Consider the following 19,723-nt stretch of genomic DNA (forward strand, 5'->3'; position numbering starts at 1 on the left):
TTCACCTCCAAGCCAGATTCTGAATTGGCCCAGTTCCCGCGGACCACACTCAGAAGCAAAATGCCACGCCCGCCCCCCGCCTAATCCTGATCCCGGCACAGGTGGCAACAACCCCAAAGCTTCTAAGTTTTCTTACTGATTGTGTTTTGATCATCATTCTTGATTTCATGTTAAGCCATCTGAGAGGTCCCCGGAGACCTAAATTGACTAAAAGAAACAAGTAAATTTGTAGTTGAGCACACAAGAAGAGGACATAAGAAGAGCAGCTGAATCCGGCCCTGTGGCCCATCTACTCAACTACACATCCATGAAGAAGGACTTTCACAGAATCACAGAATCACAGAATCATAGAGTTGGAAGAGACCACAAGGGCCATCGAGTCCAACCCCCTGCCAAGCAGGAAACACCATCAGAGCACTCCTGACATATGGTTGTCAAGCCTCTGCTTAAAGACCTCCAAAGAAGGAGACTCCACCACACTCCTTGGCAGCAAATTCCACTGTCGAACAGCTCTTACTGTCAGGAAGTTCTTCCTAATGTTTAGGTGGAATCTTCTTTCTTGTAGTTTGGATCCATTGCTCCGTGTCCGCTTCTCTGGAGCAGCAGAAAACAACCTTTCTCCCTCCTCTATGTGACATCCTTTTATATATTTGAACATGGCTATCATATCACCCCTTAACCTCCTCTTCTCCAGGCTAAACATGCCCAGCTCCCTTAGCCGTTCCTCATAAGGCATCGTTTCCAGGCCTTTGACCATTTTGGTTGCCCTCCTCTGGACACGTTCCAGTTTGTCAATGTCCTTCTTGAACTGTGGTGCCCAGAACTGGACACAGTACTCCAGGTGAGGTCTGACCAGAGCAGAATACAGTGGCACTATTACTTCCCTTGATCTAGATGCTATACTCCTATTGATGCAGCCCAGAATTGCATTGGCTTTTTTAGCTGCCGCGTCACACTGTTGGCTCATGTCAAGTTTGTGGTCAACCAAGACTCCTAGATCCTTTTCACATGTAGTGCTCTCAAGCCAGGTGTCACCCATCTTGTATTTGTGCCTCTCATTTTTTTTGCCCAAGTGCAATACTTTACATTTCTCCCTGTTAAAATTCATCTTGTTTGTTTTGGCCCAGTTCTCTAATCTGTCAAGGTCGTTTTGAAGTGTGATCCTGTCCTCTGGGGTGTTAGCCACCCCTCCCAGTTTGGTGTCATCTGCAAATTTGATCAGGATGCCCTTAAGTCCATCATCCAAGTCGTTGATAAAGATGTTGAATAAGACCGGGCCCAAGACAGAACCCTGTGGCACCCCACTAGTCACTCTTCTCCAGGATGAAGAGGTACCATTGATGAGCACCCTTTGGGTTCGGTCAGTCAGCCAGTTACAAATCCACTGAGTGGTAGCATAGTCAAGACCGCATTTTACCAGCTTCTTTACAAGAATATCATGGGGCACCTTGTCAAATGCCTTGCTGAAATCAAGGTAGGCTACATCCACTGCGTTCCCTTCATCTACCAGGCTTGTAATTCTGTCAAAAAATGAGATCAGGTTAGTCTGACATGACTTATTTTTCAGAAATCCATGCTGACTATTGGTGATCACAGCATTCCTTTCTAGGTGCTCACAGACTGTTTGCTTAATGATCTGCTCCAGAATCTTCCCTGGTATTGATGTCAGACTGACTGGGCGGTAATTATTTGGGTCCTCTCTTTTCCCCTTTTTGAAAATAGGGACAACATTTGCCCTCCTCCAGTCTGCCGGGACTTCGCCTGTTCTCCAGGAATTCTCAAAGATGACTGCCAGTGGTTCTGAAATCACATCTGCCAGTTCTTTTAATACTCTTGGATGCAGTTCATCTGGCCCTGGAGACTTGAATACATCTAGACTAGCCAAGTATTCTTGTACTATCTCCTTAGTTATTCTGGGCTGTGTTTCCTCTGCTGAATCATTTGCTCCAAATTCTTCAGGTCGGGCATTGTTTTCTTTATCGGAGAAGACTGAGGCAAAGAAGGCATTGAGGAGTTCAGCCCTTTCTGTGTCCCCTGTTTGCATTTCACCATCTTCTCCTCTGAGTGACCCCACTGTTTCTTTGTTCTTCCTTTTGCTACGAACATACCCATAAAAGCCTTTTTTGTTGCTTTTAACCTCTCTAGCAAGCCTGAGTTCATTCTGTGCTTTAGCTTTTCTGACTTTGTGTCTACACGTGCTGGCTATTTGTTTGAATTCCTCTTTGGTGGTTTCCCCCCTTTTCCATTTTTTGTACACATCCTTTTTTAATCTTAACTCAGTTAAAAGTTCTTTAGATAGCCACCCTGGCTTCTTTAGGCACCTTCCATGTTTCCGTCTCATTGGTATTGCCTGAAGTTGTGCTTTTACTATCTCCCTCTTAACAAACTCCCAGCCATCATGAACTCCCTTTCCTTTTAGTATTACTGTCCATGGGATCTCACCAAGCACTTCCCTAAGTTTTATGAAGTCGGCTTTCTTAAAGTCGAGAAATTGAGTCCTAGTATGCTTGGCTGCTCCTTTCCGCTGTATAGTAAACTTCAGAAGAGCATGATCACTCGCGCCTAATGATCCTTCCACTTCTACCCCACTAACCAGGTCATCAACATTGGTTAGGACCAGATCTAAAATGGCTGTTCCTCTTGTTGCTTCTCCCACTTTCTGGACAATGAAGTTGTCTGCAAGGCCAGTGAGGAATCTGTTTGACCTTATGCTCTTGGCTGAGTTTGACATCCAACAAATATCCGGGTAATTGAAGTCCCCCATTACTACTATCTCCCTTCCTTTTGCATGCTTGGCCATCTGTTCCAGGAAGGCATCATCTATGTCCTCCGTTTGGCTTGGGGATCTATAGTAAACTCCCACAATGAGGTCACTGTTATTCTTCTCTCCCTTAATTTTGACCCAAATGCTCTCACTTTGGCTTTGAGGTTCTAAATCTTGGATCTCTTCACAGGTATACACATCCCTGACATATAACGCCACTCCTCCTCCTTTCTTGTCTGGTCTGTTTCTCTGAAATAGATTGTATCCCTCCATTATTACATTCCAATCGTGGGACTTATCCCACCAGGTTTCAGTGATTCCTATTATGTCATATTTAGTTTGCTGTACCAAGAGCTCAAGCTCATCTTGTTTATTTCCCATACTTTGCGCATTAGTGTACAGACATTGAAGTCCATTAATCATTCCCCCGTGTCTCTTATTTAAGGATTTTTTCCTCCCACCACTAGGTCTGCGTGCTGTTTGCTCCATTCGGTCTATGACATTTGGATGATCATCTTCATCAATTGATAGACTCCTACCTTCAGGAGCACTGTCTCCCTCCCCCACATTAGTCAGTTTAAAGCCCTCCTGATGAGGTTTCTGAGATTTTTTGCAAAAACATTCCTCCCAACCGTTGTGAGGTGCAGCCCATCGCTTGCCAGAAGTCCATCTTCAAGAAACTGCATTCCGTGATCTAAGAATCCAAACCGTTCCTGTTTACACCATTTGCGAAGCCAGTTGTTCACTTCCACTATTTTTCCCTCTCTCCCTGGGCCACGTCGTTCAACTGGGAGGACAGATGAGATGACAATTTGTGCATTTAATTGCTTCAGTTTCCTGCCCAGAGCCTCGTAATCTCTTTTGATCTTCTGGAGGCTATTGCTTGCAGTGTCATTGGTTCCCACATGAACCAAGAGGAAGGGGTATTTGTCAGTGGGTTTTATGATTCCTTGCAGTCGTTCAGTTACATCTTGGATCTTAGCCCCGGGGAGACAGCACACTTCCCGAGACATCTTGTCAGGCCCACAGATCACTGCTTCTGTTCCCCTCAGTAGGGAATCCCCTATCACCACTACACGCCTCCTCTTAGGTCTGGTCGGGGTTCTTCCGTGAGCTGTCCGTTCCAAGGTCGCCTGCACATTCCCTGAGGACTGCCTTTGCTGCTCGTCTTCATATACCTGATCGACTGTAATGAGGGAGAGATCCTCAAGTGGAGTCTGCTCTTCGTCTTCCATGCTAGGGGAAAGGACCTCAAAGCGATTGCGTATTTCTAAACAATCAGAGCGAACCCTGGGCCTCCTACTTCTTTGAGTCACGTTTCTCCATATATCTGGCTCCTGTGTTGGTGAACTAGCCTCCTTCTCTGGGGAGTCCCCTGTCTCCTCCTTGGTGGAGACGGTGTGCTCTGTTGCTTCCAAGAAGAGCTCCAGCTCTCTAATTCTTTGGAGCGTATCTACACGTTCCTCCAGTTGCTGGACTTTGTCTTTCATTTCCCTGCACTGAATACTCCAGCATTCGGCGCCATTGGAAGTCCACAAGTCCTAGTGTTACAAGCAGGGGGGGGGGCAAGCCTTTTCACTGCCCGCTTTCTCTGTGCCGTGCCTTATTTCATAAATGTCAATCATGTCACCTCTTCCTCGCAACCAGCAGGACCTGCTGCTGTAGTCGCTCTTCACACAACTGGACTTTGGGGTCCTGCTCATTTCCTGTGAAAACGCGATGGCCAGGGGACAGGACTGGGAGCGGCTGTTGGCTCCAAGGCCTCTCAGTATTCAGACTGACAGTACAAGGGGAGAAGCAGGTGGTTTGGCGGGGAAGTGGCCCCTGTGTTCAGATACCCATTAGAAGATCTCTGCTGGATCTCCCTTGCACTTGCTTCTCTGGGGCTTGAAACACAGCTTAGAACTCTCCCTACCCAGAGGGGGCAAACTGCAGTTGCCACCCAGGACAATGGATTTGGAGCACCATTAAGGATAAAAAAGATAAAGGACCCCTGACAGTTAAGTCCAGTCGCGAAGGACTCTGGGGTTGCGGCACTCATCTCACTTTACTGGCTGAGGGAGCCAACGTTTGTCTGCAGACAGTTTTTCTGGGTCATGTGGCCAGTATGACTAAGCCGCTTCTGGCAAACCAGAGCAGTGCACAGAAAATGCCGTTTACCTTTCCACCAGAGCGGTACCTATTTATCTACTTGCACTGGCGTGCTTTCCAACTGCTAGGTTGGCAGGAGCAGGGACCGAGCAACGGGAGCTCACCCTGTTGCAGGGATTCAAACCGCTGACCTTCAGATCGGCAAGCCCTAGGCTCTGTGTTTAACCCACAGCGCCACCCGCGTCCAGGGTGCAAGACTCAGAAAGTAGACCAGCCTCCTCCAGCTTGACCCCCTCCAGGTCTTTGGCACTCCAAGTCCCTGTTGGGGCTGACGGCGATTGTGGTCCAGACACCTGGGGGGCAACGGCTTGGCCAAGGCTAGGGGAGGCCCATCTTGGGGCGCAAACTGCGTCACACACAAATCCCGATGAAACGAAAGAGGGAATACGGCAGTGCAACTCCCATCTGCCTCAGAGAAATTCCCCGTGGATCGTGCCCTGTGTTGGTAAACTTCAGGTCTCTGAAACTGGAATCCTCAGGGCCAGCCCTGTCCCCTCCCCCCCAAAAAGGCTAGCTGATTAGAAATGTATGTGCAGACGCACTCTGCCCCCCACGAGGAATTCTCCAGCTGGACCAGCTTTTCCTCTGGCCTTGGGGGAAGTACGATTCAGTAATGGAATTTCTTTTCCAGCTCCCATCTGATGGCAAAGGAGTCGAGTTTATTTGGCCCGCTGTCAGGAGCTGAGGTCACCCGCTGGCACTGACTCTGCAGGACCTTTTTTGCCGGCAGAGTCGTCTCTCCAAAACGGAGCCCCCCATTCTGAAATGAGAGAGGCCCCTCTCACCTCTCCCTGCTCCCGTGGGCCACTCATGCGGTGATGTTGATCTCCTGCTGGCGGTGGCAGCCTCCGGGTGCCCAGTTGGCCACCTCTTTGCCTGGCTTCTGCTGCGCGCTGGGAATCCCTGCTGACATGAAGTTTCTCTCTGCGCCTGGAGTCTGTGGAGCTCCATCCCAGCTGCTGTTCTTTGTGGGCAGAAACATGGCACCCCTGCCCTTCCATTTCTGAAATGCCTCTCTTGGTTTGCAGAAGGTTTCTATTACCTCCTTCATCTGGCAGAATTTCTAAATGTCTGCAGGGCTCCGCATGGTGGCCAGGTAGATATCCCAGTCCCTAAACTGGGCAAGACAGGGAGGGGCATGTCCCTCATCCCCTGCTTGCCCACAAACCCCTTTGGAGACTTTAAAAATGGTGGCTGGTAGATTTTGACAGGTCTCTCTTCTGCATGGTCACCTAAGCCTCCTTTTCTAAAAAATAAAAACACAATACGATCACATCTTATGCATACCTAATATGCATGATTTCAATCATAGGCAGATGAAGGCAGGCTGGCTGAAACTGTTCAAGTTACCGTATTTTTCGCCCTATAGGACGTACTTTTTCCCCTCCAAAAATGAAGGGGAAATCTGTGTGCGTCCTATGGGGCAAATGCAGGCTTTCGCTGAAGCTTGGAGAGCGAGAGGCGTCGGTGTGCACCGACCCCTCTCGCTCTCCAGGCTTCAGGAAGCTATCAGCAAGCCTGGGGAGCCCACGGAAGTTCCTGCAGGGCTCCCTAGGCTGCGGATAGCAGCCTGCTGCCCGGAGCGCGGGGCGCGCTGAAGCCGCGGCTGGGGGGGTGGAATAATTTTTTTTCTTTATTCCCCCCCCCAAAAAAAAAACCCTAGGTGCGTCCTATGGGTCGGTGCATCCTATAGGGCGAAAAATACGGTAAATCTAAGCAAATTGGAGAGCTTAAAATCTCTTTTTGCACCAGGTCTGCTTAGGGTTACCCAGCACCTAAAGTGCTTTCAAGCTCTCTGCCTTGCTTGCTGGGCAAGGCCTGCTCAGCACACAGCCTCTGGGAGTACAGGGGATTCTTCCTGTCTCCCTCTCACCCAGCAATGTGTGATTTTCCTGTATTTGCAGAACCCTTAGCAGTGAACCTCTGCATAGCATGCATTTGTGCTGCACTGATTTCTGTAAGCTTGCCTGGGAGCCTTTTGGGCTAAGTGGCAGAGCAGCAGTGCCACAAAGCAGATCCTGCCAGCTTCCCCTGGGCAGTGGCAGCCGCCTCAGGGTGTCAGGATGGAGCTTTGCGGGCGCTGAGCTATGCTGTTGTGTGTCCCACTATTTTGCTGCAAGAAACCCTTAGAAGAAAGTTTAATTTAGCCCCACTCTGCAGGCGCTGTTCCTCTCCTGCCACTGGCAGCCCAGTGATTCCCCGCATGGGGGCCCACAGCGTGGCTCCTGAGACCCCACATGTGACTGCAGGGCCAGCGTGGGTCTGGGGGCACAGCAGGAGTAGAGTTTCACTCTGAACGCCTCCGTGTCTTGCCTGTGGGTCCCAACTGGCTGCAAGGAGTGAACGTGAAGTTTTGCAAACAGGGGTTTTGGCCCAGGTCTCTGCCTCTCAGGTGTGGGGGCTGTTGATTTGGCTGGGATTCCAGGCTCCATCCTGCCCTCATTCCCAGAGTTCCCTCTGAGCGGCGGCATCCTTGTGGTCAGTTTCCTCGTCTGCTTGCCTGGAGAGCTGGAAGAGGGTTGCCTGCCTCGTCCTGCAATAGCCTTTCGGCTGCACCTTGGGCCTTTTCCTGGGTCTGTGCTCTGGTGCTGAGTCCCACCCTTCCGTTCCTGACTCTCCAGGGAGCCTCTGCTGCTGCTTTGCTGTTGAAAATCCCCCCTGGGGATGAGAGTGGTATTTAAATCTGTCTAAGCCAAGCACAGACCCTCTTCATTGCAAACCTTGAATCTCAGGAGGCGTGTGGGTGAAAAACCCGCAGCAGACCTTTGTTGGCAGAAAAGGAAAATGAGGTTTTTCTGCCTTGTGTTTCTGCATCTTGCAAGAGAAACCCCACGAGGAGGTTTTCTGTTGTTTTCCTTCCTCCTTTCCCCATCTGGGGCCGGAACCTTCGGGGAGCGCTTTGCCGTAACAACCACAGGCTGAGTTTTGTTTCAGGATCGGCAGGGCTGCTGCCCACACCTTTCCCTGGAGGAGATTAAGTCTGTGCTGCTCTTGGTGGCAAAGAGGAAGGTCCCTGCCATCAAGGAATGTTGTCCTCTAGTCCGCCAGCATCTTTTCCCCAATATCTGCATCAGGGTGTGTGTTGGAAAAGGGGTGCGAAAACAGGAGGTGGGAACTCCCTGCTGCGGACACTTTCGTGCTGGGATCCATATTGTGGTGGTCTTTCTCAGTGAAATCTTGAATGCGTTTCTGTGTATTTACAGACTTGCTTGTAGGAAGTGGTGATGAGGGAAACAAAGCAAACAGGCTTGGGGTTTCATCCTGCAGTCAAAATATTGCTGCTGCTGCTGCTGCTGCTGCTGCTGCTGCTGCAACAAGCACCTCCCCCTGCCCCACTTTCGTTTTTCCTCCTTGGGGCACAAGACAGCAGTCCTCACGATTCAGCCGCAGCATCCCAATACTGGGAAAACCCAGTGTCCCAGAGGCCCCGGAGCAGAATATCTGCCAAAGTGGGCAAGGCTAAGAGCTTTGGCCCGTTCCTTCCTTGGTCACCCAGAGCCACGTGGGGCAGCACACCAGGGGATTTGACCCTTGCAGCTGGCACCTCTGCCCCTCCAGGCAGGAGGGCTGTGCAACCCCAGGGGAATCCCAGGCTGAGGGTACAGTGGTACCTCGGGATGCGAACGGGATCCGTTCCGGAGCCCCGTTTGCATCCTGAATGGAATGTAAGATGCGACGGCGCGTCTCCACGTGTGCGGGTCGTGTTTTGCTGCTTCCGCACATGCATGTGATGTCATTTTGAGCGTCTGTGCATGCGCAAGCGGCAAAACCCAGAAGTAACACGCTCTGTTACTTCCGGGTTGCCGCAGAGCGCAACCCGAAAGCGCTCAACCTGAAGCACATTCAACTCAAGGTATGATTGTATACTAAATAGGGAACACAAAGACACAAAGCTGACAGCTGGAACGAGCGAGGGCTCCTGCAGTGTAGGCCAGAGAGCCATGCCTTCCCCAACAACTCCCGCCAGCCCCACCCAAGAGACTCCGTTGCTCCTCTGAACTGCCAGGCAACGCAAGGGCAGAAGGGGGCCCAGGGCTCTCCTTTGGGATAAGCAGCCCTTCATCCCTCTGTCGCCGGGAGACCCTCATCAGTGCAGGCTGGCAAGCTGCAAACGAGGGGCTGCAGGAGACCCCAGCCTTTGAAGACAGCAGCCGCAGGAAAACACCACCACCAACTTCTGGTTTGACCTTGAGGCTCCTCTAGATACCAGAGTCCCTGCTGTGGATTCCCTGCCCTGAAGGGCTGCCTGTGGTGGCATGTGGCTTGTGATGGAGCACGATCTGGTTGATCACTAAATCCTGAGCAAACTCCTCTCAGAGGCCAGTTTAGGGTGTCTGAAAGCAGACCCAAAGGCTTCTGTTTGGGTCTTAGGGGAGGCAGTGCCGTGGGGGGAGCTGCTGCAAAAACCCCGAGGCCCAGAGAGACCCCCTGCCATCCTTCGAGCGAAGCTCTGTCGAAACCCACTTCCCCCGACTTACTTTTGTGGGCATTGCCAGGCACCATCCGCTCCGGTGACGACACAGTTTCCATAGTAGCAAATGTGGTTCAAAGGTAGGGGGCTGTTTCTTTAAGAAAAGAATGTAAAAGAGGATAAAGACCAGATGAAACAAGAGCAGAAGCTGAAGGAGAGAGGATGTGTTGGGCCTGTAAAATGTTAATGGGGTAATTATGGCATTAGTCACAAGCATTGAGGCCTCGACAGCCATGAGCCCTTCCGGCCGTCTGTGTGACACGGTGTGCAGCTCAGCGCATAGAGAGGGGGACAGAGTCAAAGTGCTACCGTCACATGTCAAATTAGGCATGGCACCAAGACGGAGAGGGAGCGCTCCCCTCTGGCTCCTGGGGCCGCCTGGCCGAGGCCAGCGTGGGGCAGTGGATCGAGTTTGAGACCAGGACCTGGGAGACGGGGGTTTGAATCCCCACCCTCCCACTTGGTCGTGGCCCCTCTGGGCGAACCTCAAAGGCTTGTGGGGAGGGTGGAATGGGGGGGAGAAGAGCACAAACTGGAGCTCTTTGGAGGGAAAATGGAGTGTAAATGTAGTAGAGGTGGAGGCACTGGGGGTTCTGGGAGACTTGGGTCAGGGTCCAAAGGGTGGCAGGAGCAGAGGAAAGCCCCACAACTTTATAGAATCCTAGAATCCTAGCCTTGGAAGGGACCCTAAGAGGGCTGGGCTGCATGAGGCCCTTCTGTCTCTAGGGCTTCTCCTAGGAGGAATAAGGCAGTCAGGCTGCTGTGCCGCCTTTTGGATTATTAAGCCTCCACCGTCTGGTTCCATTGTTTCTGCACCTTCATGGCAATGGTGCCATCCTGTCCAGATGGTTTCTCTTTTGTGTCCCTTATTGGACCAGCGTGGAGACAACAGTGCCGGCCAGTTTATTGATGTATCTGGGCCCCAGACGTCCCCCTGGACCTCATGCCTTCCCCAGTCTTGTTCCTTCTGGATGTTGTGGACAAGCCTTGGCCGGGGCTGATTGAGGTTGCAGTCCTTCAGAACATAAGAAGAGCTTTCTGGATCCGGCCAGCATCCTGTTCTCTGGGAAACCTGCAAACCAGAACCGGAGCACCAGAGCAGCCTTTTCTCCTCATGTGGGTTCCATCCTGGCTCTTGTAGCCTCCTTCTCCATGAATTTGTCTCTTCCTCTTTCAGAGCCATCCAAATTGGGGGCCATGCCTGCCTCCTGTGGGAGAGAGTTCCATAGTTTAACGCTGTGCTGCAGGAAGGACTGTATTCCACCTGCCCTCAGTCTCCCAACATCCACCTTCCTTGGGTGTCCATGAGTTCCAATGTTATATGAGAGGGCACACTTGCTTCTGTCGCTTCCTTCTTGCCAGGCATAATTTCCTGAGCTGCCCTTTTCTGCAGATCATCTGAAGGGCACCAGGCCTGTGACTTTTCCAGAGCCTCCCACCCTGTCCTTTTCCACTCCAGCCCAAGATTTCCTTCTCTGGTGTCTGTTCCATGTGGGCCACCAGCTCAGCACCCACATCTCCCCAGGGATGCCCTGTGGGCTCTTGTCTTCGCATCACTGAACGCCCGCTGCAAATGCGCTGAATTTCAGGCCGGGCTTTGGGGACCAAGAGCCGTCTCCGGCATCACTTCATTCCTTAAAATCTTGGTATTTTGCTCTCCAAGAACTCAGCTTACACTATTTTTGTTACTTGCTTTTATTTATTATTTGGGCTGCTCCATAACTAAAGGTTACCTGGTGGCCTTAGAGCGAGAATAAAAAGGTTTACAACAGGAGCCCCAACCATAAAACGCTTAAAAAATCATGATCCAGCATAAAACTTGAGGAACAGGAAATACTACAAGCTTTAAACTAGGAACACGTTTTGCAGACAAGTTGGTTTGATGCCACCAGGGAATGTGGCTTTTGGGGGCGATTTGATTTAGAATCATAGAATTGTAGAGCTGGAAGGGAACTCCAAGGGTCCTCTAGCCCACCCCCCTGCAATGCAGGAATCTCAGCTAAAGCACCCCTTGCATGTCCTTTTGCCTAAGCTAAGAGTTTGGCGTTCCTGAGGTTGGCGCCCGCCTTCTGCTTTTGGAAAAGCTGTTCAGAAGGAGATAACAGACTCAACGGGTCTCCATCTCTTGTTTCAGGCTCAGGCCGCAGGGTCTCCTCCGACCTCCCCCGGCCACGGGACAGGGCGCTCCATGCCCATGCCAGTCCGGTCCACCTCCGCTGGCTCCACTCCAACTCACGTGCCCCAAGATTCCCTAGCGGGTGTCGGAGGAGACGTCCAGGAAGCGTTTGCACAAGGTGAGTGTTTTGAGAACCCTGCGGCACTTGATAGCTGTGTGCGTGAAATTTTGTGCCTTTGTATATAGTGCGCAGGGCGCGGGTGGCGCTGTGGGTTAAACCACAGAGCCTAGACTTGCTGATCAGAAGGTCGGTGGTTCGAATCCCCGCGACGGGGTGAGCTCCCGTTGCTCGGTCCCTGCTCCTGCCAACCTAGCGGTTCGGAAGCACGTTGAAGTGCAAGTAGATAAATAGGTACCGCTCCGGCAGGAAGGTAAACGGCGTCTCTATGCGCTGCTCTGGTTCGCCAGAAGCAGCTTAGTCCTGCTGGCCACATGACCTGGAAGCTGTACGCCGGCTCCCTTGGCCAATAAAGCGAGATGAGCACCGCAACCCCAGAGTCGTCCACGACTGGACCTAATGGTCAGGGGTCCCTTTACCTTTACCTTTATATAGTGTGCAGACAAATTCGTTTCATGAGTTTGGGCCCAGTTCGCCCATCAGTTAAGGTCATCTTGAATCCCGATTCTGCAGCGAGAGCTACCCCTCCCATTGTCCTCCGCAAATTTGGGTGTTGGGTTCTCGCCTGCCAAATGCACAGGCAGAAAAATAGGACCTAAACAGCCCCGCTTGGGAAGCCCCCTCAGTGCTAAGAGGAATTTTGGGTGAGTTGTCAATTAACCTTACATATATGCCTACCTACGCATAAAAGGGGGGAATGTGTTAAACACGTTACCTTCTGTTAGTAATTGCATGATGCATTTTTTCCATTTGCATTTTGGAAATCAAATGTTTTAAAGCAACAACAGCTTCCTGTGCCTTTCCTTCCTGGGAACCTAATGTATTTTCCAAAATAAATGTGCAAGATCTTGAGTCTGAGAAGCACTGCTGGTCCTTGCATCCTAAAGGGGCTTCTCCAATGCCTCCCCCTCAAGCCCTCCCTCCCCCTCACTGAGCATCACAAAGACAGCCAGTGTGGTGTCTGGTTAGAGTGCCGGGACTCCAGAACTGGGAGAGACCAGGGTTCGAATCCCCACTTGGCCACAAAGCTCACTGATGTGGCCTTGGGCTGGTCACTCCCTCTCAGCCTAAGCTGTTTTGTGGGGATTCTATGAGGAAGAAGAGAACCACAGCGGTCTTCAAACAAAAACATCTTGGAGATCCCAGGCCACAGGGAGGTTAGGCTGGCCTCAACCAGAGCCAGGGCTTTTTCGGCCATGGCCCCGATCTGGTGGAACGCTCTGTCCCAAGAGACTAGGGCCTCAGGACTTGACATCTTTCCGCAGGGCCTGCAAGACAGAGCTGTTCCACCAGGCCTTTGGCCAAGGCGCAGTCTGACCCCCTCCTTCGGTAATCCTCACAGAACTCTAGCCCAATGGTTGCCATTGATTTGAATTGATTTTGAAATGAAATGGTTTTAGAATGCTGTATTACTTTTATTGTTGTTAGCCGCTCTGAGCCCGGCTTCGGCTGGGGAGGGCGGGATATAAATATATTATTATTATTAATTATTATTATTATTATTATTATTATTATTATTATTATTATATCTGCCACCTTGAGCTCCGTGAAGGAAAAGATGGGATAGAAATAAATCAGGAGCCTGAATAGCAGCGGCTAGAGATAGGATCCCCTGGCACCGCTTCCAGGGGAGCCTGACTTTGTGGGTGCAGACTGTTCCCCTCAAGGATTTATTGGCTGCCGCATCGAAAGGCCAACCGTCTCTCAGGGCAAGGGGCATTTCCGGTCCAGACTCTCAGACTCCACATCACGGGCAAGGCAGAGGGGCCCCTGTGTGGCTCCTCACGTTCCTTACCACCTCCATTTCTTCCCCAGGGACCCGGCGAAACCTCCGTAACGATTTGCTGGTAGCAGCCGATTCGATCACGAACACAATGTCATCGTTGGTGAAGGAGCTTCATTCGGGTAAGTGGGAGAGTGGGGGGCAAGCAGACGCTTCCAGTTTGGAATGCCCTGTTTGGGAACTGGGGGCAGTTCTTCTGTTCTCTAGTTTTGAGCTCCACTGGAACGAGCCCCATATTCTCCAGCTACCAAACAGCTAATAGCCAAGAAACACCTGTGACCCTCAGGCAGCCACTTTCCGCATTGCAACAGGTATATAGCAAAGGAGGCCTCTGGTCCACCTGCCTCCATCCAGCTTTCCCTGCAGACTGACCGGCTGGTGGGTTTGGGACCTGAGGGGGTGAACGTGATGCCTCTGCGCTGCTTCTGGGGAACAAAACCGGGGAGAGACGATGTACTTGCAATGGAGGCAGTTAATTAGTGCTCCACTCAATTTTTGCAGGGTTCAGGTTTTGCAGGGGAAATGGCTGTTAAGTGGGGGGCAAAGATAGTTATGGAAAAGCCACTACTTTTTGCTCAATTTTCCATGCCTGTTCACAGCCCTGCTCCTCCCCAGCCAGCCGCTTCTTTGACCTTCCTTCCTTCCTTCCTTCCTTCCTTCAGGCCCCTCCAGTGAGCAGTGCCATCCAGGTGAGGCTGTGGAGCTAAACTAATTAAACCACAGAATTGCATGGCCAGTTGGGTAGCTCTACCTGACAGTGTCCCTAAGGGCAGATGAAGCCTTTCCATTGCCCTCACTAAAGATGGGGGAGGCGAGGAAAGAGGGAGCCCAGGTCAGGCTGTGCTGGAAGTTTCATTTGCCCACAAGGACCGGCAGGAAAAGGTCCATCCCAAACCAGCTCTTGATTGCGTGCGATTGTGCAGGCCTCATTGTGTGTGGCTGCCAAGACTTTCCTGGATTTAAGAGAAATCCTCTGCTGTCAGAATGGAGAAGCAAGTTGCCTGGGTGTGCTGGGGAAACTCTTCTGAGCAGGTTGGAAGGGCCTTGGGCTAGAGAAGTTCTGGTCATACATACAAGAGTAGCTTATCTACCCGATGCGCTTTAGCAGGGAGGTTGGGTGTCTGCGGAGCCCCTCCCAGGTCTGATTCATAGAAGCACAGAGCTGTAGAGTTAGAAGGGACCCTGAGGGTCATCTAGTCCAACCCCCTACAATGCTAGAATCTCAGCGAAAGAATCGCCCAACCTCTGCTTAGAAACCTCCAAGGAAGGAGAGTCCACCACCTTCCCAAGTTCTCTTCCCTCCTGGTCCTTCTGGAGCGCAGCTTAACAGGGGGAAGGGCTGCAAGCCCACCCCCTGCCTTCCCTGTGGCCTTTCTCGGCCTGGAAGGAGCCTTCCTATGTGAGGAAAATGCCCAGGCCTGTGGCAAAGATGACCTCTGGGCCAGTGATGAGTCCTCTGCTCCCCAGTCCTTTGCTGGAGCAGTCTCCTCTGGGGCGCTTGGTGCCTTTGGGCTGAGCTAGAGGCTGCCGATGTCGGCTGTGGCAAGATGGAGCCCTGCATCTTCCCATCAGGGTGGGGGCTTAGCAAGGCTGCCTGCTTCCCTCCCTTCCTCGCTCAGGGAAAAGGCAGCCTCTTGGGCAATAACATTCGGCAACAAAGCAGGGCTTGTTCTGCCGGCGGCTGCTGCGCTGAGCTCTTGGGCTGTGCGGGGAGATGACAGATGAAACAGACTGCAGGCTCCCGCTTTGATAAGATGCAGGCCAGGGGACCCTGGAAAGTGTCTGGAAGGATCTCATTTGCGTAAATCCATGGAAACAGCTGGAGCCGGGAGCCCGGCCGCAGCAACCTCTGCCAGAAGGAGTCTGGTTGGAGCCGGGCGTCCGTGCCCAGGCAGGCAGGGCCTTGGGCCGCAGCTTCCCGACCCCTGGGAAGAGGCGTTGTGCCCTGGTGGGAATCAGAGCAGGGTGCGCCAGGGCGCCTCGATTCCAGCAAGCAAGCAGGTGGGGGCCCCGGCTGCGTCCTCTGCACCCCCCTCCGGAAGCGAGGCTGCCTGCCATCTTGTCTCTGGGAGGCTCGATGGAGATCCCCAATGGATGGCCTGTTGGTGGGGCAGCTTTGGGGCTGCCAAGCACAGCTGGGGGGTTCAGGGGGGCGTGGATCTTCCCCAGCACTTCCCCCAGCCCCGTCCTCCTTGGGAGTCCAGGCAGGCAGATTCCACTCCCCCCAGAGTTGTCGCTCCTTTTCACCTACTGGGACATTTTCCTCTTTCTTTTGCCTTCCTCTTCTTTTCTGCTCATGCCCCTCATCACCCACCCACCCCCCAGTCTGCTTCCTGGGTGTCTGAGGGAACACACACAACAACACACTCCCTCGCTGGCCCTTTAAGAAACGGACTGAGACACTGCATGCCTTTTATAGGGGGACCTGGCCTGTTTAATGTGGACATTTCCTCTTTTGCAATCGTGCTTCTTTGATGCTGACCACCCTGAGCAGCCCTGGGGAGGGCTGTGGATGCTTGGATCTCCTGCCAGAGTTGCCCCCCCCCCCGTGTCCTCTCATCTTTCCTCCTGGGAGAATGTTTTGATGTCCTTGCTTGGCGTCTGAGCTCCAGTTCTTATCATCTTGGGCCCACATCCGTGACCCAAGGACTTGGGAGCAAGGAGTCTGCCCCATAAGAAGGACTCCCTCTCCTCCGGTCTCCTGAAAGGGGCAGCAGAATCACTCTTGCCCACAGCCCTGGCAGCCTGACCTGCAGACCCCTCCCTGGAGACTCTCCCTTTGGCCCAAACCCTCACTGCTGGTTCTTTGTTTTGTTTTAAAAGGTGAGGAAGGAGGTGAGGAGGAGGAGGAAGACAAGATCCAGAACGGGAAGGACCGAGGTAAGATCAGGGGGGGAGGGAAATCCCCTGGCCTGTTGGCGGGGCAGGCCAAGGCGGTTGGGTAATGCCACCTTGGCACGACGGGTGCTTCCCTCCGTGTGGAGCAGGAAAAAGCCTCCGTTGGTGCAGAACGCCCAAGCGCCGCTCTTCACAAGCCATGGGGCAGGATGACGGGCCTTCTTATGTTTCCAGGGGGTGGCAGCTGCAACAAGCTCCCTCTGCCCTCTGAGCACCCACCCCGCCTCACCCCGTTAGATGGTGGTGCAGAGCAAGGTTTGTGTTAGCGCCCCCCCCCCAGGGGTGGGATGTAGAAGCAGAAGCTTCACAGCACCATCTCCTGCCCCTTAGGCTCTTTCTTCCACCAGGTCTTTGTGGAGGTCCCTGGTGGAGCGAGGGGGCTGGCCAGTTCTTCCCAGCTGCAGTACAGTCGCATCCGACAGCAGGGAGGGGTTGATTCCAAGGGTTCCCCATGTACACAAAAGCATGTGCCCTCTGCTCCCAGTTGTCTTTGGAGGTCCACGTTGTCTTCCCATCAGATGTCAAGGAGATAAATTAACTAGACAGCTTTTAGAAGACACCTGAAGACAGCCCCGTACCAGGGAGCTTTTAACGTGTGATGTTTTATTATGTTTTCATATGTGTTGGAAGCCGCCCAGAGTGGCTGGGGCAAGCCAGCCAGATGGCCAGGGTATAAATAATAAAATGACTTTTGTTGTTGTTATTATTATTCATAATTCTTTAAAAATGCTTTTGGACATAAACCACTGCAGGTGCTTTCTTCAAAGGCATGGTATAGAACTTTCAAGATAAAAACATAAAACCTTGCCTGGGTGGGGTTTTGCGGCTGCTGCCACCATCGCAACTTGTTCCTGGCTTTCTCAGCCGGCCCTTTGTCTTGTCCCGCAGGTTAAGCGGAAGACTCCGCCCTGGCCAGCCATTCAGGTGAGCAGACGCCCTTTTCTTTTCCAGGTAAGGTGTAGGCACAGTTGTGTTTACAGAGGGATAGAAGGCAGATTGCAGGACTGCCTGCCTGCCAGCCACGCTGGCCCCCCAGTAGGCAGGGTCCCAGGCAGGACAGGCAGGGAGACCCCGCTTTCGGGTCTCAGAGACTTTCGAACATCCCCCTCAGAACAACCATGGTGCTCTGAGCCTGACAGCTGTAGCCAAGGGGCTTCTTCCAGTGCTGCGTTTTTTACCCTGTGGGGCCAAGCAGAGACCCTTTGTGGCTGCCCAGTGCACAGGTGCATAGCTTCCCCCAACTGAGTGCAGGTGGTGTCCAAGCCATTGGTGATGAATTTGTTGTTTGATGTGGGGGACCCCTCAGTATTGGGAGTCCCGCCCTCCCTGTTCCTGGCGCCTAGCAGAAGGAGAGGCTCCCAACTTCAGATCTTGGAAGCATAGATTTGGAAGGGATCCCAAGAGCCATCTTTGCTCTTAACTCCTGTGACCACCTAATCAATTCCAGCAGAGCTCCCTCCCGTCCAAAAGGGCTTCTCGGAGCTTTCCTTCTCCACCTGGAGCTGAAAGGGCCCCCGACTGTGGCTCTGCTCTGGAAGGGATCTCAGGTGCGCGTAGCTTTCGAAGGACACGAACATGCCCTCCCAACGGTGCAAATGTCCCCTGGTTTGAAACCATCTTTGACAGCTCTTGGGTCTCCGCCAAGGAACCTCAGGGACTGTTGGAAGTGACATGAACAGGCAAGCCTGAGAAAATCCTCTGCGCTCTCAAACCAGCCACAAGCCCCTCCAATTCCCAGGGCTCATTGCGGGGGGGGGGCTTTGGAGGGGCACTGGGGGGTCTCCCGCTCTGCCTCACTGGCTGCTCTGTGTCTGTGGCGCAGGTAAAGAGGCGCGAGCTCCTCTTCTCAAGACGTTTCCACATCCTTCCGACGAGGCATGCGCCAGCCGACACATCTGCCATTGTCAAGTTGCAAGGACTGCAACTCGCAGGGAAGCCGCCTCTTTCCAACGGACCGCGTGGCGGCCTTCCTGGGGGGTGGGGAGGGCGGGGGCATCTCCTTTGGTTTGCATGTCCTGTTTCCATCCGTCTCCCCCCCCGTGCTTAATTGGGCAGCACCTCATCTCAAGTTTGGACGAGAAGACGTTGTCGAGAGCCGCTTCCAGGCAGAGACCGGCCATGTCTCCCACGAAGCATCCTCTTCCCTCCCCGGCAGAGCGGTCGCCTCACCACCCACAGGCCACCACCCCCCGCGTGGTCCCCAGAAAAAGCAGACTTCTTATTCCATGTGGCCGAGTTTCCTTGTGCAAAGTGTGGGCGGAATGCTCTGTTGCGGAATGCGGAAGCCCCTCTGGCCTTCCCCACATGACATGGATGTCGGGTTCCCTGGGCCGTTGGCGGGTGCAGTTCACGCAGGACAGGCTGGGAGGCAAGTGGGATGGATGGCTCCCTGGGTGGTGGGCAGTTCTGGCCCACACAAAGCCCACTGGGATGAATGTGGCAGCACAGCCCCCACTTCTTTCAACAGTGGTTGCACAGGGAGCACCCTGGAGGAATGTGCCCCATGTTCAGGGGACGGGATGCGCTGCCATTTGGCTCTTCCCCCCGGAGTCCCCGAAGGTCTTGTGCCGGCTCAGTGCCAAGAGGAGAGGAGTGGGGCGGAGGGAGACCCAGCCTCTGGAGGCCGCCCTGTGCGGAATCTTCAAGTGGTGGGGCAGCAGCAGCAGCAGCGCAGCTCACTCAGTTGAAGGGACCCACAAGGGGCATCTAGTCCACCCCCTGAATTGCAGGACTCATAAAAAGCAGCTGGTCTTTGAACAAAGAAGACCCTGGCCCACTTGGGTGCTTGGCACCAGAAGCCAGTCTCTCTACTACTGGCCTTGTTTGGGGTTTGGAAAGTGGCTCTTGGTGGATGGGCCAAAGGCGTAAATGGATGGGGGGGCAGCGAAGGAAGGCAGAGCAATAATCCCTGGAGCCCAGTTGGCACAGAGTGAGGTGCCCGGTGGCCCTGGCTCTCTGGGAGTGGGGAAGGGGATCCCTGCATGTCTCTCCATGTTCCAGAGAGAGAGGGGGGAAAACAGCCATGTTTGCTGGCGATACAGTCCAACCAAAATATTGTGAATGGGCTGTCAAGCAAGGAAAGGAGTGATAATAACCTGCTGGGTTCTTTGCTCAAAGCGAGAATCACAGAACTGTCAAGTTGGGAGGGCCCTCCAAAGGGCATCTAGTGCAACCCCCTGCAGTGCATCAAATACAGCTAAAGCATCCCTGACCCAAAGGGCTCCTGGCCGTCCTTTGGTTTGGTGACGAGCCGCGTGCTGGACTCCGGCTGGTGAGGTGTCTGGGGAAGGAAGAGCTGCAAGGGAAACTTCTGGGCAAAGCACAAATCCCGGTTGGTGGTGCTGAAAGGTTCAGGCCTCAGC

General features: G+C 53.0%; 1 protein-coding gene across 8 annotated transcripts in view; it reads left to right on the forward strand.

Moving 5' to 3' along the window:
- The window catches only part of DTNB (dystrobrevin beta), a 108,701-nt gene extending 89,438 nt beyond the window's left edge, over positions 1–19,263 (forward strand). For 7 of the 8 annotated variants that reach the window (XM_053383865.1, XM_053383869.1, XM_053383868.1 and 4 more), the window contains 4 exons: positions 11,521–11,680; positions 13,496–13,585; positions 16,287–16,343; positions 16,709–17,064. In XM_053383865.1, coding sequence (XP_053239840.1) covers positions 11,521–11,680; positions 13,496–13,585; positions 16,287–16,343; positions 16,709–16,797 — 396 coding nt within the window. In that variant the 3' untranslated portion in view covers positions 16,798–17,064. Of the gene's footprint in view, positions 1–11,520; positions 11,681–13,495; positions 13,586–16,286; positions 16,344–16,708; positions 17,065–17,249; positions 17,286–18,183 lie in introns of those variants that run through there. The other variant, XM_053383871.1, reaches the window with a different exon arrangement.
- The last annotated feature ends 460 nt before the right edge of the window (positions 19,264–19,723 follow it).

Source organism: Podarcis raffonei, chromosome 3, assembly GCF_027172205.1.
Source record: "Podarcis raffonei isolate rPodRaf1 chromosome 3, rPodRaf1.pri, whole genome shotgun sequence".
Classification (NCBI taxonomy): Eukaryota; Metazoa; Chordata; class Lepidosauria; order Squamata; family Lacertidae; genus Podarcis; species Podarcis raffonei.